Source organism: Thamnophis elegans, chromosome 14 (assembly GCF_009769535.1).
Source record: "Thamnophis elegans isolate rThaEle1 chromosome 14, rThaEle1.pri, whole genome shotgun sequence".
In the NCBI taxonomy this organism is placed as follows: domain Eukaryota; kingdom Metazoa; phylum Chordata; class Lepidosauria; order Squamata; family Colubridae; genus Thamnophis; species Thamnophis elegans.
Genome location: NC_045554.1, coordinates 372,354 through 398,620, shown reverse-complemented (window position 1 = coordinate 398,620; position 26,267 = coordinate 372,354). Strand labels below are relative to the sequence as shown.

The 26,267-nt window shown below is 54.4% G+C and overlaps 3 protein-coding genes across 5 annotated transcripts; 1 reads left to right on the top strand and 2 right to left on the bottom strand.

Annotated features, from left to right (window-relative positions):
• Positions 1–7: 7 nt before the first annotated feature.
• SNN (stannin) lies at positions 8–2,749 on the top strand. The gene is made up of 2 exons (XM_032230651.1): positions 8–129; positions 851–2,749. Exon 2 carries the CDS (start codon positions 925–927, stop codon positions 1,186–1,188), a length of 264 nt encoding a protein of 87 aa, XP_032086542.1. The 5' UTR covers positions 8–129; positions 851–924; the 3' UTR covers positions 1,189–2,749.
• Positions 2,573–12,150, bottom strand: TXNDC11 (thioredoxin domain containing 11). Of its 2 annotated transcripts, none has more exons than XM_032230649.1 (12): positions 11,632–12,150; positions 10,650–10,866; positions 10,371–10,468; positions 9,810–9,939; positions 8,807–8,900; positions 8,160–8,272; positions 7,421–7,621; positions 6,442–7,159; positions 6,064–6,215; positions 5,666–5,775; positions 5,034–5,114; positions 2,573–3,467 (listed from the first exon to the last, which is right to left on the bottom strand). In XM_032230649.1, exons 1-12 carry the CDS (start codon positions 11,793–11,795, stop codon positions 2,852–2,854), a joined length of 2,694 nt encoding a protein of 897 aa, XP_032086540.1. In that variant the 5' UTR covers positions 11,796–12,150; the 3' UTR covers positions 2,573–2,851. The 2 variants fall into 2 exon arrangements, with proteins under 2 accessions (XP_032086540.1, XP_032086541.1); XM_032230650.1 differs by having other exon boundaries at positions 10,650–10,778; positions 11,632–11,714.
• Positions 12,151–12,350: 200 nt separating this feature from the next.
• On the bottom strand, positions 12,351–26,118 carry ZC3H7A (zinc finger CCCH-type containing 7A). 2 transcript variants are annotated; one of them, XM_032230622.1, is made up of 23 exons: positions 25,969–26,118; positions 24,006–24,109; positions 23,515–23,554; positions 22,933–23,130; positions 22,402–22,560; positions 21,861–21,941; positions 21,744–21,779; positions 21,217–21,250; positions 20,410–20,690; positions 19,937–20,144; positions 19,608–19,672; positions 19,064–19,265; positions 18,257–18,418; positions 17,868–18,064; positions 17,358–17,455; positions 16,903–17,084; positions 16,451–16,527; positions 15,812–15,945; positions 15,228–15,333; positions 14,714–14,822; positions 14,237–14,370; positions 13,715–13,878; positions 12,351–13,310 (listed from the first exon to the last, which is right to left on the bottom strand). In XM_032230622.1, exons 2-23 carry the CDS (start codon positions 24,071–24,073, stop codon positions 13,121–13,123), a joined length of 2,925 nt encoding a protein of 974 aa, XP_032086513.1. In that variant the 5' UTR covers positions 24,074–24,109; positions 25,969–26,118; the 3' UTR covers positions 12,351–13,120. The 2 variants fall into 2 exon arrangements, with proteins under 2 accessions (XP_032086513.1, XP_032086512.1); XM_032230621.1 differs by lacking the exons at positions 24,006–24,109; positions 25,969–26,118 and having other exon boundaries at positions 22,933–23,144; positions 23,515–23,550.
• Positions 26,119–26,267: the final 149 nt, after the last annotated feature.

The following is a 26,267-nucleotide window of genomic DNA, read 5'->3' as shown; positions in this document are numbered from 1 at the left end:
TCTCCGCGGCTCCGGCATGGTGGCTGTGCGGGGGCTGCGGCGCGCGCGGGGCCGGGCCAGGACGACGACGACGAGGGCGGCCGGCGGCTCCAGCTCGACGCCTCCCCCGGCGGAAGCGCGGCCCCCCTGGTGAGCTGCAGGGCCGAGGCCGCCGGGGCTCCTCGGGCCGACGCCGAGACCCGCTTCCGGCTGCCGCGCGCCGAGGCGGGGGAGGGAGGGGCGGCTGCGGCAGGAGGGCCTCGGGGGCGCCCAGGGCAGCGGCGACCCTCCCCGGCCTCGCGCTGGGCGAACAAAGGGACGCTGCTGCTGCGCCCAGCCCGCCCCTCCTCTCCGTCCTCGCGGGCCGCCCGAGACCCCCGCCGCCGCCGCCTCCCCTGGACGGGTGGGGGGCGCCGGGCGGGCTCCTTTGTTCGGCTGCGGCGAAGGCCGCCTTTTCCCCGGGGCGCCGCGAGTGACGCACTGGGCTCGGCCGCTCCGGCGCAGCTGCTCCCGGGCTGGGGACGGGGGGCGAGGCAGGCAGGCGGGGGCGGTTGTTGCCCCGGGGCTGCGGTCGCGCCCAGCCAGCCTCCGCCTCCCCCTCGGCGGCCCCGGCCTTTCCTCCCGAGGGGGCGGGAGGGGGTCTTCTCTGAGCCGCCCAGAGGGAGAGGCCGAGGCCGGCAGGCTGGCGTGGGCGAAGTAGGGCGAGCGGAGGAGCCGCAGCCTTCGGGGCGTCACCCGGGAAGGCGCCTCGTTCCTGCCTCCCTCTGGGCCCGTGGCGAAGCCGGCCGAGGCTTTGGGGAAGGGGGAAGCCGAAGCGGGCGTGGGCTTGGTGGTCTGGGCTTCGGGGCCTGAGCAGTCTCTGTCCCTGCAGGCGCTGAGCCCTTCGTCTGCCGAGGGAGCAGCTTCCACCGCGGAGGCCCCGGGGGCCCTTGGCAGCCGCCCGCCATGTCCATCATGGACCACAGCCCAACCACAGGGGTGGTGACGGTCATCGTCATCCTCATTGCCATCGCGGCCCTGGGCGCCCTGATCCTGGGCTGCTGGTGCTACCTGCGCCTGCAGCGGATCAGCCAGTCGGAGGACGAGGAGAGCATCGTGGGCGAAGGCGAAACCAAGGAGCCCTTCCTCCTGGTCCAGTATTCTGCGCGGGGACCTTGCACCGAGAGGAAGGCCAAGCTCAGCCCCAGCGGCCCCAAGGCGCACGGCTAGCGGGATTTGCGCAGGCTGCGGATCCCACGGATACTGTGAAGGACACGGAGGGCTGCGCCCACCAGTCGCGGCCATGCATGCCCGGGGAAGACGACCCTCCTTGCTCTGGGACATTGTGCCCCTCTCCGGCACGAGGTCTGTTGCTGGCAATGGACAGGGCAGCTACGCAACCTGCTACTTGAATTGCCCACTGAGCCCTGACATAATGTGAGCAGCTGTGGAGGGAGCGTGTGGAGGAGCCGGGCCGCCTCTCCAGGAACTGGGAAGAAGCAAGACGTTGGGGGGGAGCCACCTTTGGATTCAGGAGATGCTCCATCAGCCCCGCAGGGATTGCTCCAAAACCAGTGGGGGGAGGGGGGCGATGTTGGACTTGCATCTGGGGTTCCAGGAGAGAAGATCAGGGCTGCTATCGGCTGGTTCTGGATGGCCGTTTTCTTGGTGTACTTTAATAGGGGCCTCAGTGTGCAGACGGGACCTACTTCCATGAGGCCCCTGCCAATGCTGCCTGGGGATAATGGGAGTTGTAATCAAATGATGGGAGTCTGCTGTCCCTGAAGTGGGGGGGCCTTGGGGGAATAGCCGTTTGATTGCTGAAAGCAACAGCAGCCCCCCCCCCACCCACCCCTACAGCCAGTGACGACTGCTTCCCTTTTGGGGTGCAGTCAGAGGCTGGGATTTGGGGGGTGGGGGGTGCAGTAAAAGGCCCTTGTGTAACTAGCCACTTCCTTGCCTGTGGAGTTCTCTGGGTTTTTTTTTTTGGGGGGGGGGGGGGGCTTTGCTCTTGTTCCTCAGATGTACAGTTCCCAGTGAGTGTATTTTTGTAGTTAAACCCGTCCCCTCCAAGGGGCTTCTGGGAATGTCCAGCCAAGTCCCAGGGGAAGAAGAGGGCTCCCCCCTCGCAGCATCCTTTCCATTTGTGCGTTGATGGCCAAAGGGAGACCCTGAGACTTTGAGAACAACCCCCCCCCCTTTGGCCTAAGTAACACACTGCAAGGGGGAGAAACCTAGAAACCCCCCCCCCCATTTCAGCCCCTCTGACTGGCTGCTGAGTCAAGGGGGGGCCTCTGGCACAGCTTTGCCTGGAGCTCCCCCTTCCCTGTTCACGGCTGGCAGTTTGGGGAGCCCATCCTGTTGCCCTCAACTGCGTAAATGCTGCTTCCCACTGACAGCCCCTCATCCAAGCCCCCTCCCCGCCAGGCACGGCAGAGGCTCCTTCAGCCAGAAGGGGCAGAGCAGCCCTGGGCCAGGCACAGAGAAGGGGGAAAGCGTGGGGTGGAAGCTCTGCAATTGACACTCCTGGAAGTTCTCTAGAGAGAAATCTTGAAGGTTGGATCTTTTGTGTAATTCCGGCCCTGATTTTGAGCCAAAGAAGGAAAAGCCCAGATAAGAGTCATCTTGGCTTGTTGGTGGTGGCCACCCTCCAAATTGTTTAATTTAGGTTAAACTGATACAAAATCTATCAAATTAGTGCAATCTTAAAGTGCAAAGAAGAATCCCTGCAATTTGACAATTTCACAAACCCCGAGAGCTCCCGCTGTGGGTCCATGGCTCATTAAAAAAACTCTCATTTCTCCAGCCCAGCAAAGGGAGGGAGGCCACCTGGTGACCTTCCAATAAAGTTTGCCCCGGACTCTGCTTCCTTGTTATTCCAGGCTTCGCAGAGCTACTCTGTCCAGTTCTCCTTGCTGTGCTCCGTGGGGACCCTGGAGTCCAGTGGGGCAGCCCCCCCCTCCTCCACCTGGGGGAAGTGGTCCCGCCCAGGGGACGGGAGGCCTGTGGGGTCCTCGGTGGGCCGGCTGCCGCCTTCCGAGCCCGGCTCTGCCGCCCGGTGTTTCTCTGCAATGGCCAGCAGGACCTTCAGGAAGGCGTTCTCGGTCAGGAGGGTCTCGGAGGCCTCGGCCAGCTTCCGCAGCTTCTCGGCCATATCCTCCAGCTGCCAGGTCCTCTTGCTGCACAGCCCCTGCAGCTGCTCCTGGTGGCTCTGCTGCTGCTTCAGGGCGTGGGTCTCTCGCTGCAGCCGCTGGCTCTCGCTCCGGGTCTCAGACAGCTGCCCCTGCAGTTGCCCCTGGGCCTGGTGAAGGACCCGGATCTCAGCCTTCAGCAGCCGGATTTCCTTTTCCAAGTGGGCGATGCGTGCCTGCTGGAGGTCGGTCTCTTGCCAGAGGCTGGGCCCCCAACCCTCAGCCAGGAAGGGTGGGCTGGAGTGCCGGAGGATGAACCTCAGTAGGTTGGGCAGGCTGATCAGGGAAGTCACGGGGAACTTGGAGCTCTGGTCCTTCCTAGGAGAGCAAGAGAGAGGGGTGAGCCTTGCTGGGCACAGGGGGCCAATGGTGGAATGAGAAGAGATGGAAGGGAGCTTGGAGGTCTTCTAGTCCAACCCCCTCCTGGTCAAGCAGGAAACCCCACACCCTGTCAGAGAAACGGCTGTCCGGTCTCTTCTGATGAGAAGCCGCCTTTGCCCGGGTTAAGGCAGGGGCTGAACTCCGTATAGGTTACGTTCAGGCTAGGGCGGCAGTGGGGAAGGGATCCCTGGTTTGGGACAAGTCTGGCTTCAGCTGATCCCAGTGGCCACTTAAGACTCCCAAGGATTTGCACACAGCAGGGAGGGAGCCGCTTTGCCAGTTTCTACCCCAGGAGCCAGAAGGGCAGGAAATACAGGCTCTGGACAGCGGCAGCAGCTGCTTGTTTATCCTGCCCAACCTCTGGGCCAGGAGCCCAGCTGGCAAGACCTGGATCCCTCCTGTTTGCAGCTCCAAGCCACGGCTGGGCCGGGGCTCCCGAGACCTCGCAACAGCTGAAATTCCACCCTGATTTCCCAACCCGAATGGAAAAGAAAGATGGTTCTGATATAGTCGCATCAGCCCTGTTTCTGAGACCTTTTGGGGCCTGGACCAAATCCAAACAGTCCCTGAACTGCTACAGATGCTCTCAAGGTGCAAAACACAAGTGGGGGCAAGTGAGCCGGCATTTGCAGCATTCTTTTCTTCAGAGGCAACACAACAATTACATTAATTGCGGCTGAACTCCGTCCCTGTTCCCACCCACCACCAACACTTCAGATGACTGTAAGAGGGGGAGGAGGAGAAGCAGCCTCCTGGGCGCTCTGCAGATTGTGCAGGCATCGTTTAGGGAGGCCCCCCACCCCCTTAAAATATCACCCTTTAATCCTGAAGCCCAGGTGTGGGAAGGAACTGAGCAGGAAATCCCCACCTGGGTTTCCTTAATGGCCGCTTCCCATTGCTGGAGAAAGGCGCTCTGGCCTCTTCCATGCAGTGGGGCCTGTGATGACATCAGGCCCAGGACTAAGGAAAGGCTCGGTTATCCCGGCCGGCCGTGTGGCTTTGGGAGCCAGTTTGGTTAAGACCCTGGAGTTCCAATTCTGCCCACTTGGGTGACTTGGCCCTTTCTCTCAGCCCTAGGAAAGAGGCAACGATCCTCCAGGTTTGCCAAGAAAACTGCTCATCCAGGAATCAACACTACCTTGGAGGCAACAACGTCAACAACAAAATTGTTGCTTTTAAGCAGGCAGCCCTTTCAGACACCAAGTGGTCTCTTGTTGCATTGAAATTCTGCTTTCTGAAAAATACAGTACTTTATGCTAATGATTTACAAAAGTAGGGTGCGAACTATGGTTTCCATGAGTATTCAAGCGCCTGGGAATCTGCGGGCCGTTTTGTCTTCGGTTATCCTGCTTGTACAATTTGCAATACATTTTCCCCTTGATAATCGAGGCTTTTTACTCGGGACTTAATCCAACACAGCATTATTGCAATTGAGTTGCCTTCCCACATTGTAGACATATCTTATGAAAATCTCTCAACCCAGATGCAAAATGAGCTACTTGCCGGTCATGAGGGAAAAAGAGGATGTTGGGGAGGTGGTCGGTCATGAACTCCCAGGGGAGATCGTTCTGAGAGACGTCGATCCTATTGAGACAGAGAAGGACGCAGGGTGTGACAGGCTTCTTCCCATGGAGACCCTCCTTTCCAGGGAAGAGCAACTGGGGTGCTAAGTCAATCATCATAGCAAGCTCTGCTCAGAATCTCCGACACACAAAAACAGCACAAAGGCTTCATTTGGACTTAAACACAATTGGGATTTGTTCCTGCAGCTTTCAGATCACACCTGGCAAAAATGAGCAAAGCCACTTCTCTGGCCACCGAGCCCTGCAGAGCACTTGCCGATTAGGGGTCACTCCTGATGGCTTCCCCCCCCTCCCCGTCTTCCCCTAGAAAGGCATGAGAGGAAAGGGGGCGGGGGGGGGAGACTTTTCCAAGAGACCCCCGTTTCCGTCCCTTTCCTAGTGGGGATCAGCTGGGCAAGGGACAGGCAGGAGGGGTCCCGGCTGCAGACAGAAAAGCCAGGCAGGGACCCAGACCCACCAGCCCCTCGGAGCTTCCTGGCCTCCCGCTCCCCCCAAATGGCACCAAGACCCCCAAAGGCAGATTCCAGAGCAGGAAGGAGGTGCCTGGCCTACCTGGCCACCATGAAGCGTTTGGGGGGCAGGATCCGAGCCAGCTGGATGAAGACGTGGCTGAGAGAGGCGCAGAAGCCGCACCAGGGGGCGTAATACAGCAGCAGGACAGCCTGGGCGAGGGGGCAGGAGAGAAATGGGGAGAGGCGGGTCAGGAATCCACATAGGCAGCCCCATGTCAGTCATCCCAACCTGGGGAGGAAGCCCCTCCTGTCATGTAGGGGCGGGGAGACCCCCTCCCAAGTGCCTCGACAAACTCCCCCAAATACAAATCCCTGAACGGGAGGGAGCCACCCTGGCAGCCTTCCCCAACCGCTGGCTGTGGGGAGGGGGGGGGAATTTCTGCGTAAAACAGCTGGGATGCAGAGCAGCCCCCGGAACAGGCGCTGGGCCAGAGTCACCTTTGGGCTCCTCAGAATCAGCTGGTGGAAAGTGCCGGTGGTGACTTCCTGAACCAGGTGCGGCTGCAGGCGGGTCTGGCTGGGCCGGGGGTCACCCACGAGGTGCCTCTGCAAGGGGCTGAAGAGGACGGTGTAGTTGCGGATGAAGGCTTCTGCAAGGGAGAGGCGCAAAGTCAGCGGGACGCTCGAGAGAGCGAGGTCTGCTCTGGATCCCCTTGGGATGAAGCACAGAGGCGCAAAAGGGTCGTGGGGGAGGAGAGGAGGAGCCAAAGAAACGGCAGCATTTCCCGGGCAAATATTCCCGGCTGCCGTCGTCCTCCTCCCACTGCCCCTGCCGCGAAGGTGCAGCTGGTGGAGGGGGGCAGCAGCAGGCCGTACCCAGACTGGCTCTCAAGAGGGCCCGTTTCTGGCCCAGGACGTAATGCACCTCTTCCTGAAGGTCCACGATGGCAGCGAACTCCTTCACGGGGGGAGAGCCAGCGGCCCCCAACCTCTCTGCATAAATCCAGAAGAGGTTGGAGTCCAGCAGGTAGAGGTTGAGGCTCTTGTTGGTCCTGCAGCTGAGGCCAGGGAGGCCGGCCGGCTCCTCAATGTGAGGAAGAGGCTCGGGGACGCCCTCCGCCTGGCTCTCTCCGTGGGGGGCGAGGGAGGCCCCTTCGGCCAAGTCCAGCAGGTCCCTGCTCATCGTCCTGCAGCAGGCGCTGTAGGAGCCGAAAGGGCTGTAGAAGCTGAGGAAGTGGCTGCACCAGGACACCGTCTGGGACACGGCGTGGAAGAAGGTCTGTTCCTTGAGGCAGAAGGAGTCCATGGCTGCCTTGATGGCCACGAAGCTGCAGCGCAGGCGCACCAGGGGGCTGGGCTGCACCCCGCCCGTCCGGTTGATGCACAGCTCGCAGACATTGTGGGTCCGGGAGAGGCCGTGCCACTGGGCGGGCAGCAACACCGTGTTGCAGCAGGAGGGGCTGGAGGAGCTTTCAGCTGTGGGGAGGCGGAGACCGGCAGGCCCCGGGGGGGCCCCTCCCTGCAGGGACTGGGGCTCCACGTCCTCTTGCTGGCTCCGGTTGCAGGTCTTGTACTCTAAGGCCAGTTGGGAAATCTGAAGAACAGGAGAGGAAACCGTAATTCTGCTCCCACCCGGCAGCAGGAGGGCCCGGCGGCTGACGCACAGGAGGCCTAGGATTCCAGGGGGCAGCCATGCCAGGCCTCCTCCTCCTCCTCCCCCCTTGGGCTTGTTCTGGGATGCCTGGCCAAACAATGGCTCGGCCCCCCCGTTTCTGTGACAGTGCTTGAGGGCAGCAGAGGGCCAAGGAGGGGAAGCTGTGCCACCAGGGCCCAGTCCAGGGCAGCCCTCGCTCACCTCATCCAGGAGGGGGTGGCTCTCGGCCAGCGGATCGAAGGGCAGGAAGAGGAAAAGGGCCGGCCCCTTCTTCAGCTCGTTGTACAGCAGAAGGCTCTTCCCCCCGTGGGGTCTCAGCCAGCGGAGGAAGGTCTCACGGTTCTCCAGGGCCCACTTCCAAACGTTTTCAGCAGTGAAGTTCAGGGTTTTGTGGGGATAGAGCTAAAAGGAGAGGAGGGCTGGTTCTTCGGGGGCTGCAAGCCAGTCACAGAACGAGCAGCTGGACCGACCCCCCCCCAACAGGTGTGCTGCCCCCCCACCTCCTCTATCGCAGGCCTGTGCGCGAAACCCCTGCAAGGGCCCCAAAGAAGCGGATCCAGGGAGGAAACGTTTCTGGGTCGATTCCCAGCAAAGGAGCTCAACGGACCGGCAGGCAGGATCGCCCAAGGGATCCCACCTGACAAGGGAGCCCCAGGGAAGGCCCAGCTCTGAGGCCGGGAATTGCTGAGCAGAAGGGGATTATGGGTGGGTTGAAGCAATGAAAGGCCTTCCTCTACCTTCCCCTCACTTTTTGCCTACCAGCTGCTGCTTCCCTGGGCCGTTTCTTCAGGCGCTTCCTTGGCTGAGCCCAGAGGCAGCTGCTGGGGCTGAGCCAGGCGCCGGGGCCCGAGAGGAGGGTTCAAGCCAAGCAGGAGGATCTCTCGGGGGCCGCTGGGGCTCCGCTGGCTTTCGGGCTGCCAACTGGGGTGGCAATACTCACAAGGGACGCGTTGATGTGTCTGTGCAAGTAGATGGTGCCCGGGTCAGTCAGTGCGACTTCCTTGGCAAGCAGCCGATCAGTGATCACCCCAAAGCGAATGGTTCCCAGGTAATCTGTCGGGATACATATCAGGGATCCCGTCAGGAAACGGCTTTCCCCTCTCGGCAGGCAGGGGAAGCGGCTTTCCCACCTTCTGCGACTCCTGCGCGACTGGTGCAGCCACCGCAGCAGGCGGCTGGGAAGCATCTGACCTCTGGCTGCCATGGAGAATGAAGGCTGCCGGATGCCCGAGGACCACCAAAAAAGCCCCTGCAGCCCTTGGACAGATCAGGATGGGAGATTCCTCATCAGCTCCACCATTGCCCCCCTTGGCCAGGCTGGAAGAGCCGCCTTCAGGCTGGAACAGAGCTAATGAGGAGTCCCTGCAGAAAACTCCCCCCCCCCATGAGCATCCAGCTGTGCTGTTTGTCGCCTACGCTGCTTCTGTTGCCATGGAGGGCAGAAAATGGCACCTCCGGGAGAGCAGCAGCGCTTGTCCCTCAGGACACAGCATGCCACAACCTGAATCGGTGCAACTCCACAAAGCCCCCCCCCTCCCATAAGGGTGAAATACCTGGAAGGCCACAAGCCAAGAGGGCGTCACTGACCTTTGTTTAAGGAGTGCAGGGCCGAAGTGAAGAAGGTGAGGTAGCCGGGGGGCTGCGGAGAAGCATTGAACTCAAAATATCCCAGGATGCTGGGCTGCAAGAGGAGGGAGAGGTGGGGCAAAATGAATGCAGGCAGGGAGGGGGCCGGACTCGCTGCTGCCTGCCATGCTGGGCGAGGGGAGCTGGACTAGAAACCCCCAGTTTACAAAAAGAAGGGGAATTGCGCCAAGATCCAGCAAATGCCCAAACTTTGCAAGAGCTGGGAAAGTTAAAATCTGACTTCTTTGCGGGAGGGAAGCAGCTAAAGAGCAGCTACAGAGAGCTGGCTCAGCGGCCTCTGTCTCTCCAGCTGGCCTCCTCTGGCGGCTTGGAGCAACAGAGGGAAACCATAAAGCAAGACCACAATCTCTGCTTAGGCAGACAGCCACTAAAAACGGAAGCAACAACTGGAATGCCAGGTGACTTTTGTTTCCTGTTCTACCTTGAAAAGCACAAAAACAATTTCAAAAATGGGGGTGGGGGGGGGGAGGGCAGGCACCGCCTGCAAAGAAATCCTTCCCTTTGCTGCACAGGATGATGAGCTGCTTCTGAGACGCTGCCAGCTGTGCTGTACCAAATAAAAAAAAACCCATTCCTTGAACGGAAATAGACTCTTGGGCTTGAAACCTCTGCTCTGAAAATGCAGAGCTAATAATTTCCTCCAGCAACTAGTTGATGTGGGTTTCTGACTTTGGGAGGGGTGCAGGTATTTCAGAATATGATCATGCCGAAACACCCCCCCCCCCCGCAGCTATGGCCCTCTTTCCCAACGTTATCAGACAGAAACGGACTCGGACAATCAGGAAAGATGCCAACCAGTTTCCAGTTTTAAAAAGTTGCAATGAGAAACTTTTTAGGCGCCTCGAAAGAAACGGCTCTTGGCAGTGAGGGAGGGTAGGATGGCGATCGAAAGCAACCAGGCCCAGCGTTGGGAGGCCCGTCACCCCAGGACAGAGCAAGTTACCTCGTAACTGGAGAGGAACCACTGCAGTTTGGACTGAGATGAGATGTAGAGGAGGGGAGTCATCACCCGGCGGACAAATTTCTCAATGTAAACAGCATTCATTGGCCCTTTGTATTCGATGGGCCCAAAGCTGCCGTGGAAGAAAACAGAGATCAGAATCGAACTGCTGTGCCGAGAACAGCTGGAGGCGGCAAAGGCAGGAGCCCAGCATCGAAGGCCAAAGAGGAATTTCACATAAACGGAGAATCTCTCTCTTCGGTCTCCGGCTGGGAAGGAGGCCGTGGGCATCCCAAACAGGAGGGGAGCTCACGGTCGGCCTGATGCCCTCCGCAGCCTGCAGAAACTCCCTGCCGGGCCCCAAAGAGAAACTGCTGGAAAGGCCCTCAGCCCGAGCAGCAGCACTGGAGAAGCGCCTGGCCACAGGCAGAGGACGCGGCAGGTGAAACCAGAGCTGCCCTCAAGTCCCGCCTCCGTCCCTTGGCTCAGGCCGCTTAGGCGAAGGTCAGTCCGACTTTTCCCCTCCCATCACGGCCCCAACATGTATTTCCCGGGAGCTCTCACCTCTGGTGGTACAGGTAGATCACGGGAAAGTAGAAAAAATGCTTCTGTTTTCTGCATTTCCCTTGGTTCCACCAGCAGTTGATGGCTACAAACAACACCTAAAAGGGGGGGGGGGGACCCGTGAAAGAGGCAACCACAATTCAGAAAGCCTTTTCAGAGACGCAATCAAGGCGATCCCAAAGGACAGGCTGCACCTTCAAGGATCTGGAGCGGATCCAAAGTGGCATCCCCCCCCCCCGAGGCCTGGCACGGTGCTGACCACAGCCCCCCCTCCCTTACCTGGTCCGCCAGGCTCTTTGCTACTTGCTCGATCTCTTCCCGCACAGCGGCTGACTGGCCGCACCAGGGAGCGTAGAAAAAAACCAGGGAGATCTCTGAACTTTGACGGATGTCCTCCGCTAGGTCCAGCTGCCCAAGAAAGAGATCGTGGACTGATGACGTTGCAGGGAAGAAGCTGATGGGCAGCTTGGCAGGCATCGTCACGTCTTTTGCACGGCTGGTGGGGGGGAAGGGGGCTCAGAGACCAAGGCCAAGAGAACGGCACCCTCTCCCCACTAGCAGGCAAAGCGGGAGAAACAGGGAAAGCCCTGCACCCTCCTCAGCCCACAGAGACCCTCGCCCCCTCGCCCGGCTCCTGAAAGGCCGGGGCAGCCCTAGGGGTCCCTAGAGACAGACTGCCTGGGGCCCCCGGACTGCCACCCTCTTTTCCAAGCCGCCTTGCTTGGGCTCCTGCCCCGCAGCCCGTGAAGAAGGACCGTCCGAAGGCCGGAGATGCTCCAGTGGCGCCTCTGGACTCTTGAGCACCTGCCCCGGGGTTCCCCAAAGGGAGCGGCCGGAGGGTGAAGGGAGAGGCCGGGGCTCCTCCGCCCCAGCATCTTCCCGGCCTTCTGATCCTTCTCACGCTCGCTCGCTGGCTTCCAAAGAGGCCCAGGGGAGCCTTTTCGATGGCAGCTCAACGGGGAGGGCAGCACCGGCGGATCAAACGGGACGGGGAGTCCCGGGGGGCTGACTTGCATTCACGCGCGCCCCGAGTCCCGTCAGCAGCCGAGCAGATGCCGGGGCCAGGCAGCGCTCGCTTCCTTCCTTCCCGCCTCTCCCACTCCCAGCAAGGGAGCCCGGCGGGAGGAGCCCGGTGTGACCTCCTGGCGCTGGGGGACGGAGGCGCGTGGCCGGGCCGCCCCTTCCAGCCCCCGGGGCCGCACTCGCATTCCCCGCCCGACCGCAGGGACCGCCGCGGGGCCTCCTCGGCCGGGCCGCTCACCTGCACGAGGCCCGCAGCGCCAGCAGGCAGGCGCAGCCCAGCACCACAGCGGCGCCGCACAGCACCTCGGGCCGCCGGGCCATGCGGGGGACGGCGGCGGGCGCTGCGCTCTCCTGCGCGGGCGGCGGCGGCGGGGCGGCGGGGCCTTCGCTGGCCGACGACATCCCCTCCCCGGCGGCCGGGCCTGCCTGCCCGAGGCGGGGCCGAGCGCGCCTCTGGGTCGGAAGCCGAACGGGGCGCCGCCACGTCTCCCGGCCCGCCTGATGACGGCGTAACGGGGCGGGGGCGCGCGACGCCCGGCCTCCCCCTCCTCGGGCCCGCCCTCCGCCGCCATGTCCCGCCGGGAGCCTCCGCGCCAGGAGGCGGCTATCGGTGGAGGGGCGGCCGCCTCCCCGGGAGCCCGTCCGGGCGCTGACGCGGGGAAGGTGGAACGTGAGGAGGGAACGAGCGCTCCGGACGGGAGAGGCGCTACCTGACGCCGGGCCGCCGCCGACCCCGGGCGGCCCGAAGCCGCAACGGCCCCCCGCCGCCGCCCGCCTTTTATACGGGTGGGCCGAGGCGTCTCAGCCAATGGGAAGGCCCCTGCGCGGGTATTGGCCCCCTCAGCGGGCCAATGGAAGGGCAGCGCCCCCTCCCTCCCTCCCGCGGGCCTCTGGAGAGCCCCCCCCCCCTCACCCCTGGGCTCCCCCCCATGAAGGATCCTCTCGGGAGGCAGCAAATGGGTTTAGGAAAGTCTTTATGTAAAGTTCTTTTTATTACAGGCAATATTGGTCCGTACAATACACAATACTGACATACAAGCTGAATCTTTCAAAATCATCATTTAACAGTAAAGACCAAGAAACAATTTTTAACTACTTGATTCTCAAAAAAGTAATAACGCATCTCTCTTCCAAGATCCTTTTTGGTAAGTTATATTGAAACATACAAATAGAGAAAAATACCCCATTCAACATATATTGTCGTTAAATGGTTATTTTGCTTAAAATCTTTTTAATAAGAAAATCCTTTTATTAAGCAACCTACATAGAGATAAATAGTAAACTGGTTTTTAGAGAAATCCTTTCTGTTAAAACATCTGAAGAATTTCATCCATCATTTTCTTCTGAGCTCAAACCCTCTGTTTTAAGAAGCTTACCTTAAAAGGTTTCAGCTGAAAGGCCAGCCGGAGGGGCTCCCTCGGCATTACAACACCCTCCTCCTCCTCCTCCTCTGGCTGTTTTCCAACTTTCTTCTGTCCAACAGAAGGCGAATAAGCACGTAAGACTTCAGGCTGTGGTTTTTATTATGACTTCACCCTTCTGTTTCATGAGAGCAGAGACAGACCTGCCGACTTACTCCCCCTAACACATCTACTACATTTTGATCTTCAGGAGGAACAATACGGGCCAATAAAAGCAGAAAATCTGCAGCTTCTGTCACATGCTTTTTGATTATTGTCAAATTCTGATTTTATGCTTCCATCTGGCAACACAATGCATCGTTATCATTAGTTTAAATCTTTAAACAAAAAACTATATTTTCCAAAGTCATTATCGTTGGGAGCAATCAAGTGGTCTTTTCGGGCTTTGTTGAATTTCATCCTTAGGACGTGTCTCCTCTCCTCCCATTCGCGGAGTTCAGCTGGTCCATGTGCAAATTTACAGTTATTCCCCTCGACACATGCACCAGCCATAAATCTGCACAAAAGAACAAGCGAGTCACACCTCCTCCGAATACAACATCGGGGCACAGCGTTAGGGGCCCCATGCAATGCCGGACACCAGGCGAGACCTTTCGCTGTCAGTGCCAGCTGGCAACCTGGCTGAGCCTCTAAGCAGGCAATGAAAGGGGTGGGGGTGGGGGTGAGGGGGGTGGCTTATCTATTGTGGTTTTGCCTTGCTGCCAACTTTAACATCAGTTCTGCTCACTACGGGAAAGGCGAAACAGAGAAGGCCCCTGTTTGGCATGCACAGACAGTGAAATGGATTCATCTTTTTTACTTCAGCTCTGCTAAACTGGGAGCCTAAAGGACTCATAACTCGACACAGCTGGCTTGTTGTGGATACGATAAGCAGATCCCAAATTTTCACTAGGAACCTACCTATCACAAATGCTGAAATATCCAGTTGGAAAGCGATGCTGCCAGCGATTTTGGTCGTCTTCAGTGTGGAAAACTTTCTCTTTATGTTTTTCGGAAGAAATGTGGCCTTGCCATTGTCTCTCACTGTTGCAGTTTTTGCCACACATCCAGCAATGGAAGTCCACCTGTTGATACAAACCCAAAGGACAACTGCAGGGCAGGCGACACGGGGGAATCTGAGCGATTTGCAGAGCCAAACCGGCTGCTTTTCAGCAGTGAATCCCTCGCAGTGCCTGCTGGCTCCTCCCTCCCCAAGAGCCACGGGCTTAAGCGTATAAGCTGCCAGGCGTGGCTACCAACCAGGAAGTAGCCCTCCAGGGCTGGCGTTAGGCGTGCTTAGGCCACACCCAGAACAGCAGCTTCTTGCACTTCAGACCCTCACAAAGCTCTCTCTCCTCTGCCAAAAAGCCACGCAATCATCAAGCAAGCATTGCAAAGCAAGGCGGCCGAATCCAGGCTAACTCTTCTGTCTCTGGGACTTACTGTGACTTCAGCATAATCGGTTGGCATATGAATTTGTTTCCCATTTTCTCTGCTTGCTTGAGGGGCTGGATCCTCTCCCTTTTCCGGCTTTTGACTCTTCAGCCACATTTCATACAGCTGCTCCATGTCTTGAACTGAAGGAGAGGGGCATCCGTAAGTCCACAGCAATGGATACTTGAGCAAGGAAACTCTCGGAGGGGGCATTAACTTACCAACAGAATAAACTCAAGGATTCGTATTAATGCAACTTAATTCTGTCATAGAAACCTGGGGTTATTCCCTTATATCTTTATGGTAATGCTTCCATCTGGGAACTGGGCTGCCGGAAGCCAAATGTTAACCAGATCACCCCCAGAAAGAGGAGACGGAAAGGGGCAGACACATCTACTGAACGGAGGGGGAAAGGAAGGGAGAGGACGCTCTGAGGCAGAAGGCCTGTGACTTTACTTCCTGGCTCCTTCCTGATTGTTTACTTACTGCCGTTCTCTTTCATGTAGGTCCACATTTCACGCTCTTCCTGACTGTGAGCAAAGGAGCAGTTCCCAACATACAAACACTTTTTGCCTGACGCAATATGGTTGCACAGCTGGACAAAGGAAAGGAACAAGTCAGTGGAGACGTATTCTACCCGGGGGGGCGAGGGGAAAGAGAAAGAGCTCTGGGCAGTCAAGGGGGTGGATGGGAGGGAGAGACAAAGGAAGCAAGGCCAGCGCCTGCTCTGCAAACGGTTCTGACGCCAGTCCCTGTGGCACAGAAGGCTTGGCATGTACCCCCTGGATGGATCTGGGTCAGTCAGCCCATCGCCTCGGGTACTTTCAGAGAAAAGTGGGGGGGGGGCAAATAAATTGCCTCCATTCCTTTAAGTTTTTAACTTATTTTCCTAGTTTAGGATTTTAAAAAAATATTCAAATGGTTGAAAGACATTTTAAAATAGGATAACAAAGGACAAATTAGGAAAAGAAAAAGGAGCAGGCGATAAAGAGATGCTCACATCAAATTGTAAAGGCGCCTGCTTCTTTGTGGGAAGGGGCCGAATCGTGTTCCACTTCTTCCGCTCGTTTGACATCACTAGCATAACGCGGCGATCCCTGGTCCACCTGTAAAGGAAAGGCCCCCTCGGCTACATCACTGACTCAGGATGCTGCCCCACAAACAAAACGGAAGCCCCACGGATGGAGGCTCTGAATTCTCCCATCAGCAACACTTGAAGAAGTTGCCGAAGCTGAGAAGCCCTGATCGAGGCCGCTGAAGAGCTCTGCGCCTCTTCTAGCTCTGCCGTGGCTCTGAGGACTTTATTCGGGGCCAAGAAAGCAGCTTTCCGGATCAGGTAGGCGGAGGAGACTCACGGCTTGGTGTGACAGCTGTGTGGTCAGCCAACACAGAGACAGACAGGCAACCTGATCTACAGTCTGCACCGTTGCTAAGGGTCAGCCTGCAAACACAGCGAGCCATAAACTCCCTCTATGGGGGGGGGGGGGGCAATGCAAATGTTGCTATATGAATAAGACACCACATAACTCAGGTAAACCCATTTGCTGCCCCCTTCTGCACCTCTGAGAGGCAGAAAAGACTTACGGGTGCCTGGCTTTTGCACTGCAGTATTTCCTGTTTTTGTCTGGCTCGCTAACTTGGCCGTTTCTCCAACACTGAGCACAGACAAACTTCATTTTCAAATTCAGGGAGCCATGCTTCACCTGGTTGCTGATGATCTTGAGAGATACAACAGAACACAATTTCAAATTGGTCAAAACGATTATTTGTGCCACTAACCCCCCCCCCCCCCCCACGAAGAAGGGACAAAGCCATGAAGGCCATTTTCTCCAATTCTGTGCCTCTACCTGAAATTTAAAATCTGGTGCAAAGCCTCCCCCCGCCCCCAATGCAAGGCCAGGAGCAGCCCAGCAGATGGCAATCATGGGGAGAGTTCTATGGCAGCATTTATGGAATATCTTCTTCAGCAAGCAATGAAGGGAACCAATGCAGAGAAGGCCGCATTTTAAGCTTTTAGGGGGCTTGTTAGCTTTTGCCTTTGCTTTTTAAGTATTTCTGAGCCAAGGGATGGCTGTAACACCTACAGGAATTAAACCTAAATCCTTCGGCAAGCAAAGGCACTTTCAGGAGAGGGAATTTTTTTGGTAGTGATGGTTGTTGGTGGGGTCTTTTTGCAAGAGAGTACTGTGTTTTGATCTCTCTGGGAGGCAATCTGAGAAATACCTGTGCTCCGTGTGTAGCAGAGTCCAGATTCTGCCAATATTTTTTTGACTCCTGAACAATAGCCTCATGTGTAATACCTGCAAGGAGGAAGACTATTTTACGAACAGCTCAACATTGTGATGCATTGTTTCAAACCAGCTTCGAGAGGGAAGATCTTGCCCAGGGATACAAGCAATGCAATGGTAGACATCTCTGCGCTGACTTTCTCCTTCTGCAAGGGCTCACCTTCAGATAAGACAAGCAGATCGCAGGTGATTTTACACACAAATTGTTTTCTGCTTTCATACTACCGCACAAGGTACTATTGCCTAAGAACACCAAAGCAGAAGCAAAGGTTCGTAAAAGATTTCGGCTTAAAAAGCAACTGCACTTAGAAGGGTTTTACAGCGGGTGAGAAACCGTCTGCCTAATTCCCGGGGGGCTGAGGGAGCTTTTTAAAAGCAGAGTCTCACCTGTCTTGCTCTGCATCATCCACACCTGGAGCTCGACAAGACTGTGGGCGTAGAAACACTCGTCATCCCGTGAACAGCCATAGCGAGCTTCGTGCCTGCACAGGTCTAGCTGGCCTTGAGGGGGGAAGGGTCGGATCTTAGAATACTTCACGGTCGTTTCTCGCAAAATGTGGACAAGGCACCTAGGTTGGGTTGGGGGGGGGAGGGGGGGTTAGAGAAAGGTCCGGTGTAAGTAAAGAAAGCTTTTGAAAATCGTACAAGCCATTTTAATTAGCAACCTCTCTCTCTAGTCACTTAACACTCTTGCACCCGTCTGTCCTACTGCAGCCCTCCCCTCCTGCACACTCGCACTCCCAACCGGGAAAGGGGCGCAACGGGAGCCCCGGAGGAGCAGGCGTGCAGAAACGAAGCCGTGCACCTGATCACTTGAACTGCAAGGCAAGAAAGGGACGTACTTGTTCTCCTCAAAGTCGTGCATAGCCGGGTGGGAGCAGGAAGAGGAGTTATCCTTATTCCTCTTGCTGATTATCCTGGGTTTATGCTCAAAACATTTCTGGAATGCAAAACCAAGGTGCTTCAGCAAAACAGGCAATCCACTCCCGGCCAATTCTGCTCGCAAGGGCCGACCCAACGGCAGCCGAGGCCAGAAATCTGGGGGGAAGGAATGACTCTGGGGAGGAAATAACAGTCCCGGGGAGAGGAGCCACCTGGCTCTGCAACCAGGACTTATGAGGGGCAGGTTTCGTTCCCAGAAGCCCACGCAAGGCCCTTGTGGGGTCCACATTGCAGCCAGGATGAATTGGTCTGATGTGGCTAAAAGACACTAATGACAAAACCACCACCAGGAGGAGGGGACACTGGCAGCCAAAGCCCGGCCCACCGGCCCACCCTTGATGAGACCATTCCCCAGGGCTACAGGGGGCCCTACAGTGGAGCTCTCTCAGGCGGCCCAAGGAGAAAAGCACCTCGCACAGAAACATGAAGAGTCCGTGATGCTCCTGCAGCAGCCGGGAAACGGTCAAGCTGATCTCTCCGCTGCCTTCAAAGAGGGATTCGCGGCTGAAGGCTCCTTTCCGCTCGAGGGTCCACACGTCAATCTCCTCTTGGCAATAGGCAAAAGTGCAGTGGCCAGAATACCTGCATTCCTCCCCCGCAGCCACATCTGCAGCACCACCAGACAGCAAGTGAGGCAGGGAGGAGGCTGGTCCTAGTTCAGCCTCCCCTGTGGGGAACCAGGCACCTCCCAGGGAAGGTTCTATCAAGAAGTCTCCGTAAGGAAATGCTGCTCCCCCCCACCCCAAACCCCCTGGGGAATGGGGCTCCCAAACAGGAACCCAAGACAGGGCGCCCTTACCTTTACATATATAATATGGCCCCACGTACTGGGTCTTTGTAGGTCTTGGCCTTATTTTTTTCCAGGATTTATCTTCAGAGTTCTTTATTCTACCAATTAAGAGGTCCTTCTTACATATGTGCTCTAAGCTCGGATGGTAAGTGTACTCCAGTGATTTGGGATCTAAGGGAAACGGGAGACAGGTTGCAAAGCTTGTCCCATTTTCTCCCAGCCCACTTGATTCTCTCTTGCTGCTGCTAAGTGCTGGAAGGGGGGAAGTTTGGAAGCTAACATGATCAGGGTCTGACAGGAGGGAGCTGAGCCGAACACAACGGGGTCCGTAAGACGTGTATGGTCTCCATCAATGGAGGCTGTTCTCTTGGGGCATCATTTTCTTTCCAAAAGCAACAAATGTTTACATTTTACATTTACATTCTCGCTCTTGAAATGCTCTGAAACTAACACATGGAAAAGGACGGCAGGGTAATAATCTCTACAAGTTATATATACTGAAAAACAAACGAAGGGGGAAAAACTGAGTTATAAAACCTAAAACGGCAGGTTTCATGCGTAGAAAGCAAACGTCATACACACAGCTGCATATGCTGACCAAAACGTCCTCTTACCCCGTCAGCCTGTATTTTAGGGATGCTTTTAGGAACCAAAAGAAAGAGCAGTTAAGAGCTCAAAGAAGGAAAGGAAGAGGGGCAGAAAGGGTGAGGGGCCTTCTGTTCTCAGGAAAAGACTGAAATGCGGGAAGCTGCCTTCACCTCCCACATCCAAGCCCAAGTTGTCCCAAGCCCCCCTCCCCCCCCCCCAGCTCCTCACCCTTCTTGATAAAACACGCCTGGCAGGCCTGCCTGAGCTCATGGGTGCCTTCCAGGGGGTTTCTCTCCACTAAAGAGGATGCTGCCGTTGGCACGGGCACGTTGGCATGTGTGCTGCTGAACACGCCAGAATAGTCACTGCGAGCTGGACTTGCAATCCCCATATAGGTCTCAGACCCAAACAAACTTGTGGGGCCGTTCATCTGTTGGAGGAGACCGAGGCATTGTTGCTGGAAAACAGTCTCACTGCAGCTGCGGAATCCATTTCCACACCCTGCCCTCTTTTCAAGGAACCCAGGGAATTCTTTGGGGGTCTTTTCCTCTTTCCTTTTGCCACTTATCATTACCACCACCTTGCAAGCTGGCAGCTGACCCCAAGGCCATCCCAGGGCCTGACAACCTGAATCCAGGCCTCAAATCCTAGCTTGCTTTAAAATGTATTGAGATTCCAATTCCAATAAAAAAAAGAGATAACCGAAAGAAACCCATCTAAAATTTGAAAGAAACAATATTGGAACTGCAAAGTGTTTGCGAAAGATACTTACAAGCCGAAGAGGGGAATTACTGCTTAATGCTGCGTTGACATCTCTAGAAAGAGAATTGGGTAGATCTATTGGAATTAAGAACACCACACGTTAGTTTGGTACATATGCGTTATGCACACAAAGCAAAGTAGGCAATGGCTTCACTCGGGACGGGATTTGTTTCTGAGAGACTCTAAGCACCCCCTTTGATTTCAAGTGGAGAAGTCAGAGCTTTCTGCCCCCTGAAATTGATGCCCCAATCGGGTGCTGCCTTCCCGGGGCCTCGAGGTGGGGCTGCAGCCTTGACAGAAGCGCGTCTCCCGTTAGGCTCTGCGTAAGACTGGTCTTACCTCTCTTAGAGTCGCCGATTGAGAAACTATTTAAAGAGGAACAAAAGTTGTCCAGGGCGGAAACCAGGGGCTGGGAATACATTTCGGAAAGAGAGGCGGCAGGAACAAATCGAGCTCCGACTGACAACGTCCCAAGCAGAGGGGCAGAGAACGGGATGCTGGGAGCCATGGTGGAGGTTGGCATGGCTCCTCGGACGACGGCACTTGGCTAAGCAAGGAAGAGAAAAAGGCTGCATCCTTCAACACCAACTGATCCTTGCCAGGTCCCTGACAAAATTTCACCCCCTCCTGAGATTCATTCTGCTTCACAAGAAGCCCGCCGGAGAGTTGATGACTCGGGGGCTGTGCAGAAACCCCCGGCTCTAACCTCCCGCTGCCCAAAGGGAAGAGCCACACTGAAGAGTTCGTGAGAAGCCCTGGAGGAGAAGGCAGCCCCTTCCCCCAGCCACATCCCATAAAGCGAGAGGACTGACCATTCCACCTTCACCAGGATCGGACACCGAATCCAGCAACTCGTCCAGCTCATCTCCAATGATGTCGTCCCCGTCCTCACAGTCCAAGCAGCTGTCCGGGATAGAGAAGGGCCCTCCGTTGGCCAGCGAAGGGGCAGAGAGAGCGGCCTTCTCTGCCGGGAGAGCCATGCGGGGCACGGCTGCTAAGGGAGGCAGGTCAGTTGGCAATTCAGGAGCAAAACTGGAAGGGGAAGAGGAAGTGGAGGAGGAAGAAAGAATCTTTTCCGTCCAACTGGAAAAATCTGAAAGAGATATTGGTTGGGGAAGAGAGCTCTTAGCAGAGATTCTTCAAGGACAAGAGCCTGGAGGCTGCCATATCCTTTCTCAGCCCCCCCCCCCCTCGATTTAAAAAAAAGTCACCAATGGATGCTTTCCCCAGAAGAGAGGCAAGGCTTGTGCAACAGATCAGAAGAGCCACAGAAGTGCGACCGTCCAAAACATAAGCAAACATTACCCCTTACATATATAAAGAAATAAATAAACAAGCAGCATACTTTGAAATGCAAGGAGAAGGCTGCAGGAAAAATCATAGAGGGACTTTTCCTTCAGCTGTTAAGTTCTTGGATACCATTCATCCCCAACTGTCTCCTGCCCACTTAGAAGCCAATGAAACCCAACTGAGACTTTGGGAGGGGAGAAATGTATCTCCATCCCAAAGAAATTCAAAGCAGTAAGAACAGACAGAGCCACCTCAAGCTGACCCACACCAAGTAATGCCGTTGTTTACTCTTTCAAACACTTCCTCCCATTAAGCCCAGGAGGCCTCACCTGATTCAATATCTTCCACAGAAGAACTTGAGCTCTGAAAGCAAACAAAAAATCTATCATCCAGAAGTATAAGCAGCAAAACACAGAGTAGCTATCTTATAAAATGTATCAGACCTGGCTAAGTAAAAGACGTTGATACCACATATCCTTTCAATTAACCACTGAAAGTTGCTGGGAGTCAGGTGGCATACATATTCAATAAATTGCAAACTGCTTTTGGCAAAGTGGCCACTGAAGCATGACTCCAGTGCACTTTAAGGGAAGCTTGAAATCAGCAATCCTCCTTTCAAAATCAAACCTTACTTCTATTTTCAGTGATTAAAGGAGAATCTCAGGTAAAAATCTTACTACACAGACCATTCACACTCAACAGCTAGTTATTCTAAGTATTTAAATCAAACAAACCTCTAGTAGACAGAGGTTCCAACTGAAATATCTAAAAATTAAGAAAGCCATGTATCTTTTTAAGCATGCCACATTTTTACTTCACTAATAGGATCTAAAGGGAAAGCAAAACAAAATCTTACCTTTGCTACTTCTCCAGAAACAGAGTTGGGGGAAGTCTGCAAGTAAACATATCATTGTCAGTAACAAATACATTGGGCAAAACTTCAGAACAGCAGCCCACAACTATTTTCACTTACTTTGGCCCTAACATAGGCTTTCCTTATTTTCAATCCAAGCTTCTGAGCAAGTTCTTGAGTTAATTTTATCACACTTTCATCCTAGAAATTAAAATAAAAACAGGATCCAATGCAAATTAGCAACAACCTTTTTGTCAGAAGTGTCACACAGGCACATCAATGCCACCTGCACCTGATCTGGGTTCTGTAGGTAGCAACCATGAGTAAACCCTATGTACCGAGAGGCTTCTGGAGGCCTCTGGGGTGGGGTGCCAGTAAATCTAAATTAATAATTCTTGCAGTGGAAGGGGAATGATATACATTTAGGCATTCATGAGATTCATTTATCACCTCCATCAGCTATGATTCTAGGCCATGTGCAACATTCCAAAAAAATAATATAACAATATATAGTAACCTCTCATGTATTCACTCCCTCCCCAGCCATAGGATTGCTAGCAGCTTTTTATTTTACAGGAATTTTCTACTCTGTTGTTCTGAAGCCACATGCAGGTAAACCCTATTAATGCCCACCCAACACCAGCTGATGTGACATGCGCACCTGGGGCACTGCAAGAGAACATTTTGCCACAGCATCGTAAGCCTCTTTATATCTTCCCAGTTCTTTTAAAGCTTTGGATTTCCGGTAAAGGGCTCTGAAATTATTTTCATTCAACTTTAAAACTATCCCACATTCTTCTAGAACTCTATCGTGCGACCCCTGTAAGAATGAAGGACAGAACAGTGTCAAGCACTTTGTGATTCAAATCTCAGGCTGCAAGCATATTCCAAGACAACGCATGCCGCACACACTAACACAAAATGTACAACATCAGGGAGATCAGGCAAGGCCTTTTTAAGCTCTTAGGAGCTCAGAATGCTCATCGCCAAGACTGCTATTATTACTGCCATTTCAAGGTGATGAAATGGTTTATTTTGCTACATTTGTGTTAAGAATCGTACAGTGTTTGTTTTTATTACTGTACTGCTAACTGCCAGGGCTGATAAAATGCTGATTCTATCGCACCCACCAGGGTTACAGAATGGAAACTTAGTTCTTGATAAGCCATGAGGTTTTTTAGGAAGTACCTACCTTCTTGGAGTAACAGGCTATACGATTAACATGCAGTTTCTCCAATATTTCATCAGAAATGTGGATTCCTTCAGAATTGGCATAATCGGCTATGTTCAAAGCCTCAGAATAATGGTTCAGTGACCCTTCCCAATCACCTTCTCGGTATGCATCGTTTCCTTCATCAAACAGGTTTTTAACAAGTTCCCGTATGAAGAGCTGAAACATAAATCCTGGGTTAAGTCACACAGACCGTTCTGCAGCTCAACAAGGGGTGCTTTGCTATCGCCAACGACTTGTTCCGGAGGGGATCCAGGCAGAGGCACCAAGTAGCGCATCTCACAGCAAAGCTTTAGATCTGTTCGGAGCAAGGTTCCAACTGACAAAATGCGGTAATAAAGTCCTGAAACCTATTGTCCTTCCGCTCGCTACCTCCACACAACCACTGCTAACAACCAAGCACAAATTAGACAAGGCTGGCATAGTCAATAAGGCAAGAGAAATCATCCCATCCTACAACAGCCAAGGTTCTAGAAGTTTCTACCCACTGCTGAGACCACAATGCCTCAGTTGTAAAGAAGTTCAGAAAGGAGTATCAGTTACCTCATATTGTTCTTGAGACCCAGGGTATGGTAGAGTAGACCTAGAAATCACAAAGATAAATATAAGACCACATTCAAGCATCTTGCACACCCAAGGCACTTGCCACTGAAATTCTCGGTCTTGGCTTGCACCCGTGCACTTGCCACCAGAATGAACTTTGCAATCCAGTTTATCTCCAGAAACACCAGTGAGAAAATATGATTGGAGCATAATGTTACTAACAGGGCAGAATGTGCATTTCCATGTGTAACACATATTTCAAAATAAAGACGTACTCAAATAAGATTAAAGAGTTCTCTGCAGCACAAGATATGAGATACTGTGCACCAAGAGAATTTGTTTGCCTTTGTTTCATTTTATAACAGCAAAGTTAGCTGATCTTTAATATAAACTCAACACAAGAAATGTAAGAAGAAAGTATGTGGCATCATGTTTTAAGCAGAGACTCAAGAGTTCTCCGACAGAGAAGTCTAGTTACTCAAAGCTCTTACTGTATAAACTGCAGCCCTTTCTTAATGTCCTGTAGCCTGATGCTCCTGTCCACTGCAACACTGGACATGTTATCCTGAGCACTCTCCTCTCCAGTAGGCAGCTTCTGAAAAAAAAGTAACAACTCATTGCTGGCTTGCAAAACAGTTTGTGAGAAGCTATGGAAATACTCAGTTCCGACATCAGCCTAAATTATAAAATATCAACTCTTATAAAATAAATCCATGTTTACAAGATAAGTTTGTTTTTTAATATTGACTATATTGATAAACAATGTTTAGAGTTGTTTTCACCTGAAGTGAAGTGATAGATATAATAACTTTCAAAATCTCATTTTTCAAAAAAAACAAACCCCAACATATTTCTAATTCCAAGTGTGTGTGGGGGGGAAGCTATAATGCACCTTTGCTAGCAGTTCTCTTCCCAATACTTGGGACTACAATTCTCCAAGATATCCACCCAGCAATGTTGTTGCAATATATTTAAACCAATCCAGCGGACAGCAATAAACCCTTTCATTTATCTGCCAAAATCAAATCTGGTTCACAAAAATATGCTGCACATTAAGATGTGATAAAAGTTTTCACTGTTTTAGTTGGAAACCAATCATTCTAAATATTGCAACATAAATCTAAACTATTACAGGAAAAGTAAATGCAAATAAATACAGCCGTATTTGTAAAAAAATTCTCAAGATAAGTCCCACCATCTAGGGGAGCAAAACAAACTACTTCAAATAATGAGGACTTTTTATTTGGGTTTACTGAAGATAACAATTTGAAATATTTCTGAAACATTCCAGACAACTGGTCTACCTCAACATATTTTAGGAAACTCTACTCTAAAATAGGATTAAGAGGGTCACCGTTAATCATGAGTCCCTTTCAACATATAATCCATTTTAACCGAGAACAGCAACACCAAAAGCGGAAAGGAAAACCAAACCAAAGAACAAGGCTACAGGTAGTCCTCGACTTATTACAGTTCATTTAGTGACTGTTCAAAATTACAACAGCACTGAAAAAAGCAACATGATTTTCTCACCCTAATCAAAATTCAGCTGTTTTTTCTCAACTGACTCACATTTATATCGGGCGCAGTGTTCTGGAGTGGTGTGGTCCCTTTTTGCAACCTTCTGATAAGCAAAATCAATGGGGAAGCCAGACTCACGTAAAACAACCGTGTTACTAACTTAACGACTGCAGTGATTCACTTAACGAATGTGGCAAGAAAGGTCACAAAATAGGGCAGAATTCATTTTAACAACTGTCTCCCTTAGCAACATAGATTTTGGGCCCAATTGTGGTCATAGGTCGAGGACTACCTGCATCCCCCTCTTCCTCCCGACCTGTCTGTCAAAGAAGGGCCCAAACCCCTGGAAGGCTGATCAGGTGGGGGGGGGGATTCAGGTGGGGGGGATCATCCTTTGTGAGTCTCCTTCCATGGCCTCAGAGAGCCCGGACAGTCCGCAAATGCCCTGATTTTATCTCGTTTAGAAGCCGCTTTCCTGCCCAGAAGCTCCGAGCAGCAGGGAGCAGAATTCCCTTCCGGCCCATTCGCGGGAAACGCTCCCTGTTCAAACACGGCCAGAGCAGCAGCGGGAGGGAGGAAGCTACGGCGCCATAAAACTGGACGTGGGAGTCGCTCCCAGAGCATAAGGCGGCCAAGTGCCGGGGAACCCGAGGAGCGAAGCGGCCCAGGGCGGCCCTCCACGGCAACAGGTCCGCGCGGCGGCCAGACGCTCCGTCCCCCCGGCCGGAAAGGCCTCCGGAGCGCCGGCCTCGGGCAGGGAAGGGCCCGGCAGGAGGGCAGAGCCGCGGGGCCGCCTCCCGCCCGTGCTCTCCCCCGCCCCACCGGGCCCTCGGCCGCGCGCGGCTCAGCTGCCCCGGTGGGCGCGGGGGAAGCGGCCGTTCCCGAGACCCTCGGCCGCCGCGGGAGGAGCTGGGCGGCCCCTCGCGAGCTCACCTCCGTTGTGGCGCCGGCGCCTGCTGTGCCCGCGGCCTCTGCGGCGCCCTCAGGCCGGGGCCGTGTGGCGGGGTCGGCGGCGGCTGCGGAGGAGCGTCGCGACGAGACAGGCCCTCTGCCTCCCTCCCCCCTCCGCTGCTTCCGCCTCGCCGGCGGCCCCTTCCGGGCAGGACCTCTGGCCACGCGAGCTGCAGCGCCCCCTCTCGACCGGAGGCCGCCTGTAGGCGCCGCAACGCGAAACGGCGGTTGAAGCGGGCAGCAGCTTCGTGGGCGGGGCCGCGGACGACTCGGGCAGAGGG

Excerpts from the sequence above, each read along its gene's own strand:
- SNN (XM_032230651.1), top strand. The coding sequence starts at position 925 with ATGTCCATCATGGACCACAGCCCAACCACAGGGGTGGTGACGGTCATC.
- TXNDC11 (XM_032230649.1), bottom strand. The coding sequence starts at position 11,795 with ATGTCGTCGGCCAGCGAAGGCCCCGCCGCCCCGCCGCCGCCGCCCGCG. Across the intron at positions 8,273-8,806 it reads CCTGCACTCCTTAAACAAAG|ATTACCTGGGAACCATTCGC; the intron begins GTCAGTGACGCC and ends GTATCCCGACAG. Across the intron at positions 5,776-6,063 it reads TGATTCTGAGGAGCCCAAAG|GCTGTCCTGCTGCTGTATTA; the intron begins GTGACTCTGGCC and ends CCCCTCGCCCAG.
- ZC3H7A (XM_032230622.1), bottom strand. The coding sequence starts at position 24,073 with ATGTCCAGTGTTGCAGTGGACAGGAGCATCAGGCTACAGGACATTAAG. Across the intron at positions 18,419-19,063 it reads GGCGTGTTTTATCAAGAAGG|ATCCCAAATCACTGGAGTAC; the intron begins GTGAGGAGCTGG and ends CGTTTCCCTTAG. Across the intron at positions 15,946-16,450 it reads CTGCTACACACGGAGCACAG|ATCATCAGCAACCAGGTGAA; the intron begins GTATTTCTCAGA and ends GTATCTCTCAAG.